At 40.7% G+C, this 22,870-nt stretch overlaps 1 protein-coding gene across 1 annotated transcript in view; it reads right to left on the bottom strand.

The window, feature by feature from the left end:
* Positions 1 to 15,193: 15,193 nt before the first annotated feature.
* The window catches only part of ptprub (protein tyrosine phosphatase receptor type Ub), a 151,638-nt gene continuing 143,961 nt past the window's right edge, over positions 15,194 to 22,870 (bottom strand). The window contains exons 26-29 of the mRNA XM_070834600.1: positions 20,388 to 20,513; positions 18,358 to 18,515; positions 16,599 to 16,734; positions 15,194 to 16,483 (exon numbers count right to left, since the gene is read on the bottom strand). Of these exons, the coding sequence (XP_070690701.1) occupies positions 16,421 to 16,483; positions 16,599 to 16,734; positions 18,358 to 18,515; positions 20,388 to 20,513 (483 nt within the window). The 3' untranslated portion in view covers positions 15,194 to 16,420. The remainder of the gene's footprint in view (positions 16,484 to 16,598; positions 16,735 to 18,357; positions 18,516 to 20,387; positions 20,514 to 22,870) is intronic.

Below are 22,870 nucleotides of genomic sequence, written 5' to 3' on the forward strand. Positions count from 1 at the left end.
GGGGAAACCTTAATAGGATTTGATTTCAGGACCTCGACAAGTAAAATCCAAACTCACACTCTTCTTGCAAAAATTAATGAAATCTTTTTCACATGAATAGCCACTTAAATCTGTGTGATCAAAACAATAGATTATCTTGGTAGTAGGGCTGAAATGAAACCATTAATTTTGATTTCTGCAAAATAGAAAAAAGCATTTGCTAGTCGTGCAGAGAGATGATTCTTGAGTAAAGCTAAAAGCGTCCCTGTCAGTAGCACATAAGTGCCTCTGATTCAGTTCATTTAAACCATTTGAGCCTTAATTATCAGAACAAAGGAATCTACAAAGTTAGTTTAATCACACAAAAAACATTATCAGTTGATTGTGATATTTTGCTCTGACTACCAAATATATATCCTGTATCATGCTGACAATTAGATGTCAAACAATGGCAGCTAAAACACACACTGATCCAAATATAGGTCATTTTTTCACAGCAAACATTTTACTATGACAGAGCAGTTCATTAATGGTTGTGTGCACGTTGGCTCACTGATATGGCTTACCGTGACACCTGAATATAACAGAACCATCATTAATAAATTATTCTACTATAAAAAAGATAAATTGGCAAAGAAAAACTATTTTCAGAGCTGGACGGATACAAGTTCATGTAGAGCAACTGTGGTTGGCGAAGGGTTGTGTAATAACAATAACAGAGATAATGTGTAAAACACAGTGTTTTTGCATTAATGCACAGTAAGATATGTTCTATATAAAGTGACATTCTGTATAAAGCAAGTTACAAGTGCAAATATTGCACCTACTGCCTAATACTGCAAAGTGATTGTGATGTTTGTGGAGAGTTTTAATTCTCGTGTTCCAAAATCCCATTTTAGCCCACAGTCTGTCTCAAACAATCCAATCCATTTTTAACTGTTCAATTATGAGAGACGCTGCTACAAGTGGCCAAAAATCATTGTTCTAAAACCAACACTAGTGAAACTAATGTGATTACAGTATGTTGCATCATCCTCCTAACTAGATCTTTCATTTGGATCTGTGATTTCATTAGCTTCTATCACTTGCCTCCATCATCAAACTGTGTCTTTATTATTTGTGGCAGTTACAGGCCATCAGCTCTGCCAGAGACTTGTGTCTGGTCTTGTAGTTCCTGCAGTGACACAATGATAATTTCATTTTTCTCTTGCACTGGTATTGCTGTTCAATCCCAACTATACTTAAGTGCATGTATATAACTTTTATTTGAAACAGAATGATTTTGCTACACTGGGAAGTCTCTGTGTCCTTTTAGTGGAACCCTGAAAGGTTATGTACAACACTTTTCTTTCACTTGCCACTCTTCTGTCATGTCCAGTCTGAAATTACAAACAAGGTAGTAATAATAGCTGGAGTTTCCTGTTGTTCACCCTTCTCCCCTGGGGGTAACAGTGTAACTGTGCAGCAATCTACCATGCCAGGACTCTAGAGTGTCTCTCTATCATGGTTGTGTGGAGGCACTGCTTTTCGGCAGCGCAGATTGAGTTCAAGCCCTCAGACTACAGGCAACGATTCAGGCCATCTCTTTATATTTTTCTCTGAAATGAGGAGTCTGTGTGATTGACAGGGTGTTAATGGTAAATGGATCAAACCAGAAATGTTGTCTGTTCAGAGTAAAAGGAATCAGCTGCTGTACCCGTATATATCCTGACAACAAAAACACACCTGCTCTTTGGCCTTCAACATATGCTCATAATTCAAGCTGCTGTGGCAGCATTCCTTATCTGGCGCAGGTACTGCTAGGCAGAGATCAGCCTATTTAATAATAGATATATGCAGATGCGAACAGGTCACACATACTTTTATACATTTATATAATTAGCACTGTTTGCTTGCCTAAAGTGTACTCTGTTCAATTTACACCAACGCTTGTATTACACCTAAGCCATACACTGGAAATCAACAATTACTGAAACATGTTGCTGTGTAAGTATTATGACTTCATGACTTTTTTTAGACTTTTGATTTATTTATTTATTATCTCTATCATTGTGTGTATATATATATTTCTTATTGTTTCACTTTGTGTGCTTATTTTATACTTTATTTTCATTTTTATTATTGTTTCAGTCTGGAACAGGCACTCAGAACATTTCACTGTGCATTATACTATGTATAACTGTGTATGTGACAAATTAAGGTCTTATCTTATCTTATCTACTTATGTAATGGGTTAATGTCGATCTCCTAATACTGTTCATTATATGTTGGTAGTTACAACAGTAGCTAAACAAAAATCTATTTCAATTTACGGTGTCAATATGTGTATTTGTAAAAGGCCAATATCAGAGAAAAACATATTTTGTACTATTATCACAAACAAATTCTACTCATGGGGACTTCTGCTAATTTTGATGTATGACACCTAATGTGTAACTGACAAAAATCACAGATACCTGAATAAATGTACCAGGTAAAGTTTCAGAATCCATGTGACAGCGGTTTAGGATTAAAGTCTCAAAAAACACTGTCAATGTCGTGAAGAATTGTGCCCACCAGTGCTTCACCCCGAAGAGACACCGGTGCTGTCACACCTCACAGCAAGATTTATCGGCAGCTATGTGAGAGGGTGTATGATTCCCTCGCACCTCTCTCCTGACTCAGGGGTCATTGACAGTGACTTATGCGAGAGGAGACAGAAGTGTCGTAGGGAAAATGTGTTTGTCAGCTCACATCAGTTCTTTTCTGCTCCCATGGAACCTGATCACATCTGAAGCAGAAAGAAATCCCAGACAGTGATGCTATGATACCCCTAAAACCTGCAGGGCTACTACAAATACATATTTTCAAAAGGTGTGTAAACCCCTAACTTTGGAGAAGTCTGGATATTATATAGTGCATATGAAAAATACATTTGCATTAATGTTTTCTTCATTTAAAATACAGATTTGGCCTGTAGAATATCAAAGATACATAGATTGTCTGTTTCTAAATGTCAGTAATTGGGTATAATAAAGTATAAAATGGGCAACAGTACCATTCAAATTATTGAGTATTTTTTCAAATAAAAGTTCCTGATTTCAGTCAGACGTTGACACGTTGGCCTCTCATTTCTAGCTGCTGACAATGGATTTTTTCCAGCTGAAATGCCAACTGTCACTAGCAGCTGTTGGGCAAATTAAGCTAACGCTAGCTCCACATGTAGGTTGAAAACTCAGTAAGCTGACTTGTTTTAAAAAAGGAACCCTATAAAAGGAGTTATGTACTTGATGGCTGTACTTGATGATATTGTGCTGAGGTTTAACAGCACCAGGCCAAAGCCTCAGGTTGCAGGCAAAAAATCATCGTCTTTCAATGAAGAGTGTGATGAACTTCCTTTGCTTCATGTCAGAAAATATATCTGTAGAAGTAATTTCTGTATAGCAGGCTGCATCCAGTCAAATACAACTATTTACACATTAGTATTGTGATTGTACTCTCCTTGTAAACACTGACCACTGCCTGAAGTCAAGGTCTGCAGTGCATCTACAATTCCATGTCTGTATCTGCGTGGGTATTCCATTGTTGCAAAAGCTTTGGTGTTGGTATTGCACAGCATGATAACCCATTTGTGTTGACAAAGGGAAATGGTGAGGAGCAATTTTCACAGAAACAACGGCTCACATCAGGAGGGGGTAGGTTAATGGAAAACTGAAGCTGACTTGGGTTCAGCCTCACTCTCCTTCACCACTTTGGAAAATGCAAAAATGTTCTTAACATGAGTTCAGTGCATTTTACATGTTCATATTCGTTGCCCTACAAATACTGCCAAGAACAACAATAACAGACAATGTCATATTTCAAATTCTAATTTCAAACTCTCAAATTCTATGTTTGTACAACATGCACCACACAACCTTTGAAACCTTTCGCGGTGGTCCCATATAAATGCATCCAGCGCAAGAGCTACCAGACACTAGGCCAGAGATAAATCCTACTCATTTCCTGTGTTGACAGTCTGAGGCTGCTTCCTTGACTTGGTGAAATTAACGGTCCAGAACGTTATTTTCCCATTCAATATGCTGCCATCAATCATTCTGTGCGCCTTCATCACTTTCAAAAATTATGTGTCACTGTTTTCTACAAAGGCAAAGCAACAAATTTAGTCACCAGGCAAAGGGGTGATGATAAAATGCTGAAGTTTGAGGGTAAAATAAGTGGGAAGTAAAACTTTTGGATGACAAGTTTGCCAGTAAAGGAAATAAGGATGTACTTTGCAGCAATTAGCTCTGGGAAGTTAAAATGCATTAATGAGAGTGCCATGAAGTCCCAGCAGGATACATTTAGTTCAGAAATAAACTTACAGGTACTGACCTACTGTAAAGAACTCACATCCACAGGTTTCCCGTGATCAGTTCATTAATATGACTAACATCAAGATATGTGGAATGACAGCAACTCAGATTTGTGACTTGCAAACTTACAGAGAAAAGACCTAAATGCTGACCTCACAAAACTGATAAAGTACTTGTGAAGAGAGCGCTATTCGTGCATCATCTGTTACATAAAATATCACAGAAAAATTATTTATAGTTTTGAAAAACAGAATATTGGCAAAAGACTGAGAATGAATGTCCATCTCTCAAAATACAGGCAAACAACTCAAAAGGATTTTATTTTGGTTTGAGGCAAATATGACACCAATTTGTGCATTTTACAAGCTTGTTTCTACACATTTTATTTTTAATGTGATATGAAACAACAAATAGAAATGGCCTTGTATGTGAAATATTGGCTGCAGCTGCACTTATGTAAAGACCAAATCTGCAGTGGAGGTGATAGTTTAAATCAAATGTATTTATCATAGAATAACAGTTGATAGACAGAGGAAAGGGTATATTATCACTGTGGGCTGTGACTACCCCTGCGTGAAGTATGGAGTTTCATTGCAGAGTGGGAAATTGCAAGTGCCAAGGAACAGAAGTGAATGACATGAAGGAGGATGGTATGGTAAGGGAGCATGTAAAGCGCATCCTCATTTCACTTCTAGGCTGATGCTCTTTCACTCCCTGATCACAGAACAGCAAGGGCTGATGGGAGAGCGGATGGGTGTGGGAATGTGATTTGAGGGCATCAAGAAGCGGAACTGACAGAGACGGATTCACTGTGGCCCAAGCATGGAATTGCTTTTCCTTTCCCCTGGAACTGAGCTGGAAGTGCCTGCGGCTGCAAACAATCTCTAAGCAGCAGCTTTCACAAAGCCCAAGAGCCAGAACCATGAAAGCTCAGAGGCAGGTGAGAAAACGCTGAACTATTTAGAACAAGAAAAAACAGGTGGTAAGGACTAACTAAAAGTCAGCTCAGGTCCCCAGAAACTGTTGTGTCAACAGAAAATCCTAATTGTAACATATTGTATGTCTTTTCTTACACTATTTTAGGTCAGTGAATGTGTGCATGTATAGAAAGTGTAATGCTCCTTGTCTATGTGCACACAAGCCACAGTGTTTATGGGCATGTGAGGAGCACAGAAGGTTTGTGTGTGCTGCTGTGTCAAGTGGCACAGCTAATTATGCAGGTGTTCCAGAGCTCCAGGATGGAAAATTAGGAAGACAAGGGAGTGTTTCACTCTCTCAGTTTGACACAAGGATGAAGGTGTACTATTCAATTTACACCTTAACCTGAGAGAGGCTCCATGTGGATTTTTGTTGGGTCGAAATCAGGCAACGCTTCAGTTAGACAAAACAAAAAGTCAAGGTTCACAACCAGTTCTATTTGGAGCAATAGACGTATCATACTGTAACTGCAATCACTGTCAGCGTCATTGTAAAGACAGTGAATTGATATTCCATGCTGCAATGAGCCACAAGAGCGTGGTGTTACTATGATCAGTAGAATTTATATGCATTAGTTGAAAAAAATACGGATTAATATCATTTGAATTCAATGTGATGAATAACTTCTCCTCGAAGCCCAAAGTCTTGGAGTCAACATTTGTTCTCAGGAGATCAGACAAGGGCCTCTGTTGTTTCACCTCTAATGGTGCATGTCTGTGAGGAGATGAGGCATTATCATGCGGAGATCCTTATCCTCACACAACCCGGTATTTATATTCAACTTGATTTTTTTTTTTTTTCCATCACTCAGTCGCTCTGCATACTGAAAATGCACAAGCTCTCACATCAGGTCGCCAATGTTGTCAACAGCTCCGACAAGGTAAAAGAAGGTTGGGGTAACCAATCAGCATATTAAGTCCCAGCCAGTCTAAACCACTGAACATGTCAGACTTTCACTCTGTCAGCCGACACAAGCTGAAACAAGTTTGCCAACAGTGGAGCTGTGGACAGGCGCTCATGTGCCAGGAAGACAGAGAGACACTGGGAGAGCTTCTGCCTTTGTTGTCTAACACAATTCAATGTGTTTGTTGAACGTAAATCCTCCTTATTTGTCTGTGTGCATTTAATCTGCATCTGAAGCAGCCCCATTGGTGAAGGCTATTACAGCCAGCTGACAAGAGCAGAAGTGAGATTGAGATAAACATCAGTGATGAACTAGTAGTAAATAAACCCGCAGACATGTAGTCCCTCTCGTACATTGCTTTAGCCAGCACAGGACTGCCCATTGGATGCCGTCCTCGCACTGACCTACAGAAATGACATTTTTTTAGGAGTAAATTTACTGTGAGGGGACAGTATGATGGGAATGGGAATGATGATAAGAGGAGCACGGAACTAGCTATTCTTCCATCCATAATGCAAGCACGAATTTGGCCATTCATGATAATTACAATCAGTTGTTGCCATTTTAGAGACACATGTCAAGCTCAATGCAATATGCAACATGGTTCAATGTATTCCTATTTTTCTACTCATTCCAGCAGATTAACATCAAACACGCTGTTAGGGACGCCACAGTGCATCACTGAACTCCTTAAATAACAAAGCTTTAGCATAGAGTCTAAGTCCAGTTATTGTTCACACCTAGGAAAGTGTGACTTTCCTTGTCTGTTTTTGTGAGTGCACTCCGATGTTTTCCTCTCTCTCTATCCCTTCTCCCACTCTCTTCAGCCACTCTACAATCAAAGGTAAAAGTGAAGCAGCTCTTCAAACAACAGCGACGAGACAAAAGAAATATCTATCACACCGCCGATATGACTGATTTGTGCCATGCGGCCGACGCTCAATGGGAGTGCTGTTAAAGTCTAAGCTGTGACAGGTGCAGGGCAGGCTGGCTGTAACAGTATGTGGTGTGAAGGTGGCCTCCACTGAGGATGCTGTTCTCTCCACTGTGAGTGACACAACAACATCAAAAACATGTCTCCACAAAGCATGTCATGACCCCCTCACCCCGGTCACGCGGCAGAGCAGACAGCTGAGAGGGCTCCGCAGACGCTCCAACAGCTGTCAGAGACTCCCACCTCCACCAGTCCTCTTACCTGATACACAACAGGTGAAATGCATTGAGAGAAAAGAGAAAAGAAATGCAGGGAGGTAAGAGGAAGATGGGGAGTAAAATGTGACAGACATGAAAAAAAAAAAGAGGAAATTGCAAGAGCAGGAGTGAAATTGATAAAAGGCTGCCAAAAAAAAAAAAGAGAAGCAAGACAGTCAAATGTAGGGAAAACTGGGCCATGAATTATTCTGTTGTTATCCTGTCTGACAGCAGTCTCCAAAGACTTTTTTTTTGCAAGAAGGTATTCTTCCGGTACAGACAAGGAGCCCGACCTGTGGAATGAAATATTGAAGAGTTCATATCTGCATGCATGTAGATCCGAGGGCCCGGCCTACATGACACGACAGCATAAACCCCAGTGCTCAGTGGTCCAGGTATAGTATTAAATGGAAAAGCCAATGGAGGGAGATGAAGAGAGATAGCTCTTTCCTCCCTCTAATTAGGTTTGAAGGTTGTGAAAGACCAGAACATGACACTGACAGCTGCTCTCTCAAGGCATGAGACAAGACTCTTAAACCCAGAGACCAATTTGTAGCCAAGTCAGTCAGGCTCACTGTCCTGGTGATGGGTAAAAGTAAAACCAGCTTGTCTCGCAGGTGTAGGGGCAATCAGAGGTAGTGAATGAACAGCCCAGTTTGCCAAATTTCATAAGAACAGGTGCAAAATGCTCAAAAAATATTCCGTGAAATAAAGTATTATGTCAATATAAAATAGGTAATTGCTTTAAAGTAATAGTTTGACATTTTGGGAAACACACTTGGTGGCTTTCTCGCCTTAGATGAGGAGATCGACACAACTGTCATTGCTGTCAATATGAAGCTACATACAGCAGCAGGTCAGCTCAGCTTAGCATAAAGACTTGCAACAGTGTGACAGGGACCTTGTCTTGTCGTCAGCATGAGGTTGCCAGGCAACCAGCAGAGGAGGTCATGTTCCCAGTTTTTGCTACCGTTTAACAAAGTCAGGCTAGCTGTGTCCTCCTGTTTCCTGTATTTATGCTAAGCTATGCTGAAGACAAGGGTTTACTGTGAGTGGTATCAATCCTTTCATCTAACTCTCGCCAAGCTAGCGAATAAGTGTATTCCCTAAAATGTCAAAGTATTCCTTTAACTAAAGGGTTCCTATAACAAATGAACTTTTATGTCTAAGTCTCAGTGTGTGTGCGTGCGTGTGTGTGTGTGATGTCTTTAAACCTTGTGGCAGCTGAAGATGTTAGGCTAAAGCTAAAGCTAGCACAGTTTGACCATAAACTGAATATTTTTTATATGGAGTGCAATTTTAAACACCAAGTCTGGAAACACAGTGGAAACAAGCTCTGTAACACAACATTGACACAGTATCACATTATCAAATTGTTGAGGCAATCTTCTTGGCAAGCAGTTGTCTATTTACACATTCAGCTGATAAGAAGCAACATTAGCATTCATTTTGAGTCTTGTCAGCTCTGGCCACCAGACAAATTTAAATACAATATTCCTCTTAGCTGTGTTTGGTCTCCATTAACTCCTGTAAGAAAGCTCTGGCTCTATAGCAGCTAAATGCTCCACTACAGTCACAAGCTAGCTTCTAACTTTGTCTGTGGGCTGCTTCGTGATGGGCAGGCAGTGTTCAGTGAGGTTTTTAGGTTTTTCTCTTGAGGCTTGCTGCTGCAATAAGATTGTTGAGAACAGTGAGACTGAATCAAAACGGCAGAGTGGCAGGCAAGAAAATCAGTGTAGAAACACACTCAGTTGGTCCATAGAGAGTTGTTTTTACAAGCAACTTCTTTCATATTACTGTTCTCTAATGATTATATGACAACATACTTTTTAAAGCACTGGTGTGACTTCCTTTTATCATTCAATTAATTTGCTGCAGGCTTTGATTGGGCATTGTTTTTCAGAAATATGTACCCAAATTCAACACGATCAAGATCAACAACATTAACAGAACTGTTGAAGGTTTTTTTTTGTTCAGTGCTTGCTTGAGTTGCATTTGCTACCAAGTACAATGCAAATCAAATACAGTAATGTCCTCAATATAACAAGTGAAAGTGATTGCACGCAAATTAGGACTGTGACTATTTCCCACAGACTGGGGTGTTAAATGAGTGTATTGTAAATGACACTACGTAGGTGTGAAATACGAAGTGTTGAGAAGGGGAGGTGCTGTGGGCCACGCTTTCATTGTGGATTCAGAGAACTGTTTTCTCAACTAGCGTAACATTACTCAGCCATGGCAGAAGGAAGATAGGTAGCAGCTACAGGGCTGCATAAACCGAAGGACGCAGGGCTCCAGGGATGTCAGCGGGAGGACTGGGGTTACAGCATCCTGCACTTGGGAGTGTCTGGTGTAGAAGAGAGATGAGGGAGTAGAGAAAGGCTGTTGTTCTCCCTGAGGTTAATGTAGCACTATCAATTGCACAACTGTCCTCTCGTGGCTGCATCTATTTCAACAAGTGCTGGAGGAGAAAAAGGGGGAAAAATGGAGAGAATGAGGGAGATAAAGATGGAAGGGAGGAGGAACGATGGAAGTGGATGAAGGGAAAGGAGAAGGTTTAAAGACTTTGAGAGTAAGACCCTGAAAACAATCATGAATGAACACTGTAAGAAGTACACAGGAAGTCATTTTGTTGTTTTTGAATGCCTTGATAGTTGATAACTGGTTTCATTTTAACCAGAGTCCTGTCTTGAATTAATGGTTTATTCGTGACTGATTACACAAAACGCACTTGTGTAATCAGTTGTCACAACACAAAGGCAAAAATCAACTTCAAATAGACTCAGCTGTGGACATGTAATTATCCACTGCCTCTGAATAAGAGCTTACTTCTAACTGCAGTAGCCGCTGTTTGCCTGGATAACTTTGACAAGTTTATTATTTTTAAAGCAAGAGAAATGTTACAATTTATTGACTACAGTATTTTCCCGGAGTTTGTTTACTACCCTTAAAGGAAATCAAAAAGACTTCTGTTCTTGTCGAAGTTTGTCAAGGATCACAATGAAGTATGATTGATGCCGGCCGTCGCTTGTGGCCCCATTTTTCTGCTCTAAATAAACCGAAGGATAAATCCAGATGCTAAGCCAGTCCCTCAAAGGGCTGACCTTTTGATAAGCCCATCTCTCAAATTTATGGCAGCTTGGAGATGCTTTACTGCCACAACCTAGAAATGGCTCATGTTGACATAAGATCATTTACAAGCTTCTTCCAAGAACCCTCAAGGCTCAACATCTTTATATGTACACTAACAACTACAGATTATCCTTGGAGCAAAATAACTTCAGCTTCTACCTCATTTGATATTGTATTGTTATCGAAAAAAGGGCTGGCAGAAAGACTTTTTGTGTGACCTTGATATTTCAGCACTATAACTTCCCAAACTTTATTCTTTGCGTTCCCTGGATTTCACAGCTCTCCTCTGTCCTGTTTTATTTTACAGTGGCCATTTCATGCCAACCATTTTGTTTCCCTCCACTGGCTTAATTCAACAGTTGAATTCAAGGCCACAAACTGATACAGGTCAAAGCGTCCTAAGTTAAAGGTGGCTGGCGTCTGCAGTGGAAGCAAACTCCTGCTGGGTTTGTAACAGCAAAAGGCGAGCGTGATAAAGAGGAAAGGGACGGATGAGTCACTCATGTGTCCTCTGATTCTAGTTATCTGTCTCTGGCTTCTTGTTTGCCTGAGTGATTTGGGCTGGAACCATCAGGAGCTCCCTCTCTTCCCCTCGTTCATGTGAACCATGACTTTCACTGAACTGAGAGCACACTGCTGAGATAAGGGCTCCAGTCAGACTGACTGTGGCAATGGAACCAGTGAGAAAACATGGTGGACGGAGCCATCTGGCCAGCTCCTCTCTGTCCTCGCTCTGCTGAGCACAAAGCTGGAGCCACCTGTCTTGTCTGCTGCACTATCCAGCAGAAGATGAGTACCACCAGGATGGTAAGACAAGATAATGGGTGTGTATGTGTTCACAATTCTCCATGAGCAATTTATAGGAAAAATGCACAGACAAAGGAAAAGAATTTCTCCTTGGAGAATAGCAGTCTGTTTACAAGTTTGTATTGCTTCTAAGAAATCATATAACGCATTGATTCAGATATTTCTCTTCTTTCCTAAAAGCCTCCAACTCTATTTCAATGCCATGCTAAAAGATATGCTTTCTTATTATTGACTAGGGCTTATGCAAGGTCATCTGCCAAAAGCTTTTGTGACAATATTCTCCAAGAGAATATTGGATTTTATCTGCATCTATTAGCAAAGCATTTGGCATGAAAGAAGAAACATTTAGCATTAAGTAAGATACACCACTGTGCTTTGAAGCACAACATGCTGTCAATAGTATAACCTTTCAGGAGCTTTACAGTCAGTATCATGTCTCTGGAGCTATTTGGCAACAAGTGAGCACACTTTTCAGTGAAGTGACTGCCAACCTGAGGTACTTGCATGCCAGGGGGTACATCTGAAGTTGCTACGAGGGTAGATGCAATGATTGAGGAGTGACTTAAGTAATTTGAATTTATCTAAAAATGTATCTTAATACTTATATTAAGGGAGAAAATAACCATACATACATACACCGTCCATCAACATAAGTTAAAGGTTCCATATGCTGTTCCTTTTCAAAGTCATACTTATTTCTAGAGGCCATAGACATGGTTTAATATTAAAAAAACATATTATTTTTCTCATCACAGAAAACATGACCGCTGGGGCTGTTTTCTGCCTCTTTCTTAACAATCCATTTTAGAAGAACATTCTGCTGCTTTGCTCTCATCCCCCTGGTAGCGGGAGCCGGCGTTAGTGAGGAAAAAACAATGGTGGACAGCGAGGGGGACTCGGGAGGTTTTCAGTTGGCCTGCTGAAGGGCTGGAGGAGGTCACATGATCAACAGATCCCCTTATGACATCATAAGGTGAGCCAAACCTAAACAGAGCTTTTTCACACGTATTTATGAGAGAGGACGGTCTTTCATCTAGGCATACCAGGAAAACATATTCATCTTGAAAAGACATTAGAAAAAGTGCATTTTGCACAATATGAGACCTTTAAACCTCTAAATTAGCTATAAGAGGATACAAAATACTTTAATAATTTAAATCTTTGATTCATGAATAAACAGCTGAATGGATGACTGGTTGAGGCAGTTAGTTAATTGTAACTGATAAATGATTAGACAAGAAAGATTGGGAACCAGTGGTTTAGAGCAGTTATCAACTCGCCCCCCTTCCATACACCAGCTGACACTGCTAGCTGTCGGACCTCGCTGCCGTTTCACAGAGAATACACTGGAGAGTGTATCTAGACTCACCAGGGAAATCGGGATGAGGCCGACATGCATCGAGCCTGTCAGCCAAGGGATATGAGTCAGGAAGCCCAGAGAGAAAAGACAAAACCCAGTTGGATCTTGGCCTAGTGATAAGTTACCTCAGACATGGCAGTCATTACACCACCAGAATTAAATGATAAGATTCCAATTACCTGCTAATTTAAACCCCCAGTCAAATATGAGTAGTAAAGGATGATGGAGCTCGCCGCTGAGGATTTCATTGTAATAGCTTTCTGCAGGTGAAAAAGTAAAGAGAGAAGAAAATCTTGCAGATATTAAATAGGGTAGTGTAAATGACCTGCCTCCATGAAAAAGCTCCTTATCTATGTCATGCTAAATCCATAATGGAGTCCTCCTCCTTCTCAATGATAACAAATGGAAAATCATATAAAGAACACTTGCACTTAGCAAGACACTCCCTTACCATATCGGAAAGTTCGATTTTAAGGCTTATCAACAATTTAAAGGGGCAAATCCATATGGCCAAATTGTCCTCAACCCAAATGTAGGGGGTCTTGTCCTCTAATTAATCTGGGTTGTCCCTCTGCTAAACACTGGATCGGTTTGCAGGACTGCTGCATTATTCAACATAGCCGTGGGTGAAAGAGGAAGTCTGTGGTCTGGAGTCACCTTACTCTGGGCAGAGCGGCGGAGCGGGAGAGATGGAGAAGGATGAGAGGGAGAAATGAAAGTGATGGAAGAGGAGCTGAGGATGGGGGAGGTGAGAGGAGGAGACAGACCGACCGAGTTGGATGGGGGAGGTATGATGAAAAGGGGAAAGGGAAAGAAATAAGGGGATAGATTAAAAAGAGGGAAGAGATCAAATGGTCAATGTGGTTCAAGGCGAAGGGAACTGCTAAAAGAACACATCCGTATGAAAAACCGCAGGAGGGTCAGAGGCTTATAGACAGGAAGTCCATGTCCAGCTGTCAGCTCTCTGCTTCTGCTGACAAACCAATTATAAACCCACACAGAATTTTCGAGTTGTGTATGCATTTTTGACAGAACATCCAATGATAAGTTGACAACAACACATCTCTTTTTTTCCCCTTGTTCTTTTATTGTTGATCGTTTTTCCTCAGATTATACCCCTCCCTGCCCCCAAAATACATCTGCCTTCTCCCTCTCTCTCATTAAATATGCGCCTTGCCCCCACAAATACAATGGCCAAAAACACAGTAGTCGTGTACCATTGGTTCATACAGAGACACACAAGTGAAATTCAACTGCACTCTGTGGGCAGGCGCTGCCACTCAGAGAGCAGTCATAATAAAAAGCTTTGGAATGGTAAAAGTACAATGCACTCACACAGTCTGCTGCTGGAACACACAGCGGTTGAAACAAATGGCGCTGATCGGGATATTTTGAAATGAACTAAATGAAATGCAAAGCAGGCGACTGATTCACACATGCTTCGACAGACCTGTTTACTCAGAGCGGTGGAATGGACACACTGGGAGACTCGGTTCATACTCGGTTGTTAGAAGTTCAGGCAATAAACTCACAAAATGGTCATTTACAGCACATTCACCTTCGTGGTTATGTAGTGGTTACTTACTGTACGTCTTTACTCTCGGCAAACATATAGTATATTATTCACATAGTATTCACATAACATAATATACATCTGTATGTACACATTCCTTTCACCTTCGAGAAAAAGTGTCCAGGCACTTCTTCCAGCAATCCTGCGTCGGATCACTGACTACACTGTAGCTACCTCATTCCTCCTCCTCATCAAAAACAAGCTGCTCTATCAGTGAACCTGTGGGAGGCAGGTGACGTTAGTGTACTGTTAGATTCCTCACATACTCTGGTGGTCCCACCTGAACCAGACTGTGAGCTGGAAACTAGCAGCAGAGTTCGCCTAGCTGCCATTTCTCAGTTTCTGCGGGCTTCAAGGTGTCTCTCCTTGTTTATTAGGGCAGATCCTGGCGTAATACCTTTACTGCCCTCTTTGAGAACCTGCACTTAAAGGAGTGGTAGGAGATAGGGTGGAGCATAACATATTTTAAAGGGTAATAATGGAGTGTAGAAGATAAAGATATTTTCTTGGTTCTGGGGCAAAGTGTTAAAAAATAAAAAAGAGAATAGCTTCCTGTCTGTGTGTTGGGGCCTTTTTAGGAGATGTTTCAAAGCTGATGTTTATGTGTGTCACAGATGCCAGCCTGCCTGCCTGAGTTTCTTCCACTGATTCAAAAATCAACAGTTCTAGAGGTCTCAAGGCATTGGTCAGTAGATGAAAAGCAGTGGGTTTTTTTGTATCTATCAAGTCAGTAATAGCTACTGAAGCAGCAGGACCTGTGGGCAACTATTTCTTATTATTCCTCCTGATTAAAATACCATTTTTATTTTAGGATACTAAAAATGACCACTGATGTGAAAACAACAATATGGTGGTGAGTGGTGATGCAAAGTCACATTTTTTTTTTTTTTTTACCTCTGCATGATGTTAATGATATATGTACTTTATTTGTTTTACACTACTAGGAACAACAACTAATATTCATGTCAAAACTGTCAAAATGAACCCCCTACCTCAAACCGATGATGAAATTCAAACCAGCTTAGCTTGCTTTGGACAGTTTACAGTACAACCAAATGCCTCAGACAACAAAAGAGTAAAAGGAGTTACGGACTCAAACCTGTAACGCAGCACTGGTTTAGACACTTCATCACAGCGTTAACGGAACATAATTTTTCACATCACCACTATGGCATGTCAGTACATTTCTAACAGTTTCTCCTGCTCCCTTTCCCGCTGGGTATAAAATACAAACAATCACTTTGGAGCAGGAACATTAGCTGATGCAGTACATACTCTATGTTTGTAGGCATATATCAAGATGAAGCTGTAGAACAAAGTAAAGAGAGGATTCAAGTCAGTCAATGGGATTGGCACTGTGACAGTAATGAGACAAGAATCTCCCGTGGTGGCACCAGGCCCAGTGCTGTGGTCCCTGGAAACGTCCACCTATAGCACACATGGTAATCCAGCACAAACATTATGGCAAAATACAACACGTTGCACTACTGTACAGTTTCTGCATCAACACTGTTGAGGACTGGGCTGGTCTAACCTAATGCTGCAGGTCTCTTGTTAAAATCTCTTGCTGCTGTTTGTACACCAGAATGACGACCTTTTTAGATGTATTCAGTGTTTTGAATAAATCTGTCCTATCATCACAGAATAAGGCAGTTTATGGTATGGTAGATAAGTCATGCCACAACCACAGTGGACTGCTGTTGTATGTAGCTCTTAAGAGAGAAGCAAAATACTTCCACGTTTAGATAATTCTGCTGTAACTCTGGAACTTCATCCAGCCCCCTCGCTGTTTGAATGAAACGATGAAACACAGCCAAGGTGACACGTCTTCAGAACAGACAGGTCCATTTTGCAGCTCAGAATATTGTTTTGCTGCTACAGAGACCCTTAGCACAAAAGAGCTCGAGTCCGGAGGCAAAGAGGACCAAAAGCACAAAAAATATCAAAAGAGATAAACATCACCAACAAGGAGGAAATCACAGCTGTACATTAAAGGTTAAAAGTTAGAACCATGACCATGTTTTTTTTTTCCTCTCCTTCCTTTGCGGTCCTTTCAGTGCCAAGTCCACAGGTCCAAACATTAAAGTAGAGGGGTCACTGGGTGGCCTTAAAATCGAATCTCCAGCGCATGGGATAACGCCTCTGTGGTAAACATTTAGTTGCTATCTACCATCAAAGCAGTCCAAGTACTCCAGGACAAGGTCATAGCAGAATCGATACTGGTCCTGAGGAAAAATACAATATTCTTACATTAAAGAGCAAAAACATGAGAATAATTACAAAAAAAGTGTTCTTGCCACTTTAAAGCAAACAGCTTTATTCATTTACAGGCTTTCTTACCAGGGACTCCACCATGTTGGGTTTGCAGTTGCGTAGAGTTTTGACAGCATAGAAGATGTCCACCATGTTCTGGTACTGGATCATCTCAAGGAGAATGTTGCAGGCACAGAAGGTCCCACTGCGGCCACCACCGTTACTGCAGAGCAAAGGACATCTTTTTAAAACATCTCATACGGATAAATTATCTTTTCCATTTGCTTTGCAAGCAGTGGATATTTTTTAATTGCTTCCTATAGTGGTATTTTAGCTGTGCTAGCAGCTTTGCTCTACGGATGGCAAAGTCGACCTGTCTGCCGGTCGGCCCATCACTTTGGTCTGGATATGTGAAACATATATGACATATTTTATAGATTTCAATAAAAGTTTTGTACAGACATTTAAGGTCCTCAGAGGATTCATCCTCATGTCCCACCATGAGGTTGACATGCTTGTTTTTTAAGAACATTCTTCACTTCATTGTGAGAATACTGGCAGGCTGATACTCACCTTTAGCTTAAACTATTATTGTTTGTGAGTACAGCCTCACAGACTCTAGCACAGCTGTAGAATACTCTTCTTTATGAGATGTTTTTTCAATTGTAATTTGTGCACATTAAAATAGCCTTTGTGTTGAAATGAGCCAAACTAATAAGCTTGCCCTGTTTTGCCTTCCATTAGATGCAGTTTAGGTTTGTCAGTATGATGCAATTCTGATCTTATCACGTTGCATGAAGAGCAGAATGTGTGCTGCACATGTATAGTATACAAATATATCTCCGTCTCCAGTGGGTTTAATATGTTTAAGTGTGTTCTGGAAGACAATAATACAGTATAACCAGGGCAGACTATGTGTAATCTGATAAGCCAGTTTTTGTGTTCATGATTTTCTAATGAAAAACAGGCATTTGATACAGTTTACACAGCATGGCCACATAATATCTTGATACAAAAATAGTGTCACGAGAAAAGCTGCAAGGAAAAGAAAATTGAGAAATAATACCACAATGTGGCATTTCCTCGGAAATATTGTCCCGGTCATCATAAATGAAAGGCAATATCAATAAACTACTAGAGGACAATCCACTTCCTCTCCTGAGACAAATGCAGGGAAGGTGGGCATGGACAACTCTGCAGTGTATACAAGCAATATTAAGGTAATCAATCGTCGTCAGTGCTTTGGCAGTCCTGGATTTACTGTAGTGAGAACCATCGCATTCTGTATTAAGCCATAATTGATTTGATCTCCATAATCTCTTTCCTGGTTGTCGTGGGTAACACTGTGTGACAGCGCTGACTGATGTGCTTTTGGACGGGGGTGGTGCGGATGAACGTGTGATGGGTTGGCAATGAGCTGGACGGCCCATTCATATTCATCAGCGAGTGTGTGCTCCGGGGGCTTAGGACAACAGAGAAGCATACAACACCGCAAACTGCACTACACCACAGCACAGCACAGCATATTACCCCACAATTTGATTTTCTGCATTACAAAACAGTAAAATGGAAAAATACTTTGCATTGTATCGCATTGGTCCAAACCACTGAAAACATCACAGAGACACAGGGACACAGTCTCTGCCTCTAATCATCAAACAGATGATTAGACCGTTTGGTGATACTCCCCTCTGTGAATAAGCTTTTGGTTTAAATGCACTTTTAAATGCCACTCTTCGATAGCGCTAATTCACTGTCTGAGACCTTTTCAGGCAGAGACTGATATTTCTGCCTCGTCTCCTTTTAATTTACAGTACACAATGCTTGTTGCTAACAGATTACTCACAGGCAGTGGACAACAGTGCGTCCTTCTCCACATTCCCTCTGCCACTTGTGCACTTGAGCCAGCAGGTTGAGGAAAGCCTTCTTGGAGTCGGGAACATCACGATACGCCGACCAGCGCAGAAACTGGAACTGACACACCACCAGCTGGCCCTCTTGGAGCTTCAGATGCAACAGAAAACATTAAACACATTGGAGTGTGAGAGAACTGTACTGTGTGTGCACAAGCTCAGATGTGTCTCTGTTACATTTTCTGCTTGTTTCGGTATTTCTGTGTGTGCCAGTTAACACCCATGTTTGAGTGCTCCCCAGGCTGCGCGCTGGCACTCTCGGCTGTGCTCACTCAGCAGACTGACTTTGAGATATATGGGTTTGCAGGTGTAACTGGAGCCCGAGCTGTGTGTGAGAGAGGTCCCTGTGTGTTCATAACCTTGTCCTGTAGAATTTCACCTAATACTTAAGGACCAGTGGAGAACTGTAAGTCATGCAAATTGGGCTGGCAAAGACACCAACGATGCATGGAGGAATTGCTTCAGCGGAAGTGGGATTTACACAATGTACTTTTTTTGTCTCTCCTACCCAGACGTACATATGCTTACAATGCACTTCGTTTGACTTTTACTCTCTACCCTTGTATATCACTGTCACACATAGGAAACATACACACTAATGCACTGAGAGAGGGGCAGAGAGAAGGAGAGGTGTGTCTTATTTCTGTGTGATTTGATTTCTCCCATGCTGTGTCAAGTTGCCCTATCCTTGACACTGCTGTGCACTAGTAGAAAAAAGGTGCCACAGCTAGAGAGGGGAATGACAAGGGCAGTCTACAGAGGAGGTGAGGATGCCAATCAAGAAAGGAAGTTCTGGGCACTGCCTGTCACGCTGCCTCTAATGGCAGCAAGGAAACGCCTTGCATACAGATTTCTTCAATAATTGGTTGACAGCAATCCTGAGCAGAATGCATGCATGTGCTTATGCAAATTCCCAGGCTTAAACCATACCTGCATACACACACACACACACACACACACACACACACACACACATACACGCACCCAAACACGCACATATCAACACATTAAGTTGAGAAAAGACCACACTGATATCCCCTGTGCTCCCTCTACCACAACGGAACTGTCAGTGCCGTTATTTAGCCTGTTTCATGAGGTCTTCCTAATGCTCTACATGTCAGATACTTCTTTTAACGTGTGCCATGGTTTATGAACGACTCAAAAGACAAAGAGTGCTCTGCCACTGAATGTATGGCTTACATTATTATTATGAAAGTCCCCTCTTTAGTGTGCCAACAGGCTCCTAAGAGAGGGAGGATGCCTATCTAGGTAATGACAAGAAGAAATGAAAAAACAGACCTTTATTGCATGCATGTCATTGGCCTTCTTTCCCATAGAAAACATGACTTCTTATAGAAACACTGATGGCTCAGGTTGAATTTTCTGAAAAGCTGAATATCTTGTCTTGTCTTTTATAGTATGTATCACATAGTCTATGCATGGGCTTTTTTTTTACTGATCTGCCATTGTGCTCAGTACAAATCTCCAGACTATATTTTGGAGTATATTTATTTTAGAATGTATTTATTTGACAACCTCCACTGACCCATGAGGCATATGCTAGAGAAGTGTCCTTGTGTATGGATATGAAAGCAATATTGACACATAACAATGCAAATGCACACAGTATGTAGAAATCCAGCATCAAGTGAAGCATTCATCCTTTGAGTTTGCGCACAAACAAGAACTTATAATAATGTATAATTCAAATCATCATCTGAAGGCTTCAGGTTGAAGGTAATTTTAAGGCAAAGTCTATAGAACTTAGACTCTGAGTCGAGTTTTTAGATGCACATTACAGCTGGCAGCTCGAAATGTACTCTAGCTAAAATGCCACATCTGAATTAACAGTGAGGACCACAGCTAATGCATTTCTAATAAGGTTCAAGTTATCATTTGTGAAATACCACGAAGTGGAACAACATGTACTGGGCAGGCTTTTCTTGGAGCTGCAATGACTCACCCTCGTTACGTTCTTGACCCGAAACAGACGAGTAATGACGTCCTCATCTGCTGACATGGACAGAAACTCCACTTCCATGGGCCCGTACTGCTGTAAACCAGGCTCCGGCCAGTACTGAACACACGGCTACAGGCAGAGCGGAGGTAGACGGGGGGGGTGTTATCAGTAATTAAATGTGGCACATACACAACAGTACTTGTACTCATGCATTCTTCTGTAGTTGTGGCCAAGAATTTCCTTTGCTTTTAAAACTTTGAATTATCAAAGGAAAGAGAACTTTAAGAAATTCAAATGATGAAATTAAACACGTATGTGTGTATAAGGGTGTGTATGTGAATGCAGTGGGGGTCTACGTGCATACACTGTCGATAAAGGAACAGAATACAGTTGAAAAAACATGCCAACACATGTGAGTATAATATCGTAACAGCACTGACATAAGTGGTGTTAGTGTTTGCCCACATAGAGCAGGAGGTGTTATGGTGCACCAGACTCTGGTGTTAATAAGGGGAGAAAGGCAGCGTGGGGAGGGAGAGATGTAATGTGGTTTGAGAGATTGCAACAAGAGGGAGACAGAGTACTCCAGTGCTACGAATGAACTCTATAACCGAGTTCATAACAAGATCTTGCAAAGAACAACTTATAGCGATAACTCAATTTTCAGGCGAGACTCAAACAGACTGCATCGCACTGGAAGAAATTAGATGAAAAACATTTAAAGGGGAGAGGATTAAAAGTGGGACTGAACAGGAGTACCTCCTATTTCTTCTTTTTTATTACCCGACTACACAGGGTTTACAACATTAGCATGCAGAAAAGCCATCACAGGTTAACACACTAAGAAACTACATTAAATTTCAACATTTAATGAGCACATCGGTTCAAGATTAAGATAATTTATTGACCTGTCAAGGCCCTTAAAGATCATGTTAGTTGTTTACTGATTTTGACAAATCTTTTGGAAAGATGCTGAGTGCCAGAGAGCTGATGAATTACTGTGAAATCTGTCAACAGAGAACACTGATGCAAGAGGTGCATTAAGCCAGACAGATTAATAACAGTTTTCAGGATAACATAAGTCAATCAGTAGATATCTCTAGAACAACCCTAGATTGATTGGTTCTATTTGTCAAAAACAACAATTTTCTTTTCAGTTGGTGACTAGAATCTTATCAACTAATTTCAAAGATTTATTGCATCTAAATTTAATGTCCTTTTTTATCAAGTGTCATCCTATCTTTACAGACAACTTAGTAGACTAAATAATGGACCCTTGCCACTGCTAATACACAGCTAATACTTGCATCCAATAAATAACTATTTCCACCAAAGAAGCATTATCCAAGATACACTGGGAAAAAGAAAGACTGATTTATCTGAGGTAGACCTTGGACAAAAAAGATTCATAATTTAGAGAAAGTACCTGCTTTACAGGGTTGTGATACAATGTAATACATATTTCACATTGTTAATATTTAAAGTTCGACTCGGCAAAGCTTGCATATATGCCTAAAAACCAAAGTCTAGATTCTTTATAAGCCATTATCAGTAACATCTTTGGCTTGGTGATTCACTACTTCTTAACAGAAATCTTAATTATATATGTGTCCATTCAAGGTAATATGAGATTATACATAAGTACTTCAATTTGCCATTGTATAAATTGTTTGTGATATGAAAGCTGCAGCATTTGACACAATGGATTTAATTATGTTTCTTGTGTTTGTCAATGCTCTCTGCCTCACAGCCCATGTCCAATTTATGGTGTACCGCAAGAGTCCATTTTAGGACCAAATTTACTCTCTCTACTTTCTGCACGCTATTTTATTAGACAGTATAACATTTCTACTTCTTAACAGTCTTATGCTGGTAATATCAAGTCATACCTATCCCAACATTGTTAAATTATCCAGCAGCATTGTCAAGTCTGCACAGCTGTTTATCTACCATTAAGGACTGGATGTCTGCCAGTCTCCTTCAGCTTAACTCAAACAAAATGGAGCTCTTAATTTCTGGCTGAACACGTCCATAGTCAAGTTGTGCCAGTTTTTGATTCTTCAACAGAAAATTAGGCTTCTTGTGCTAAAAATCTGGAAGTTACATTTGATCAGTCCCATATTACTACTGTGGGCTTGTTCAGTTATGTTTCTCCCACCTGCGAAATATCTTGTGTGAATTAAATCATTCCTTTGTTTTGATGCCACTCAGACTATTTTACATGCTTTCATTTCATTCAAGTTTGATGATTGTAATGATCTGTTCATCTGTCTTAATCAGAAGATTTTAGGATAGCTCAATGTGGTCAATAGTTAGCTGCCAGACTATTGACAAAAACACTGAGATATGATTATATTTCCGTATCAAAACTTGGAATAGACTTTAGGACTTTCAAAGCCTTTCTCAGTACAGCACCTGATTATCTGGTAGAGCTCATAAATCCTTATTTACCAGCTTAAGCATTGCTGTTAGTGCTCGAACCACAT

The sequence above is a fragment of the Pempheris klunzingeri genome, chromosome 8 (genome assembly GCF_042242105.1).
Source record: "Pempheris klunzingeri isolate RE-2024b chromosome 8, fPemKlu1.hap1, whole genome shotgun sequence".
Taxonomy (NCBI): domain Eukaryota; kingdom Metazoa; phylum Chordata; class Actinopteri; order Acropomatiformes; family Pempheridae; genus Pempheris; species Pempheris klunzingeri.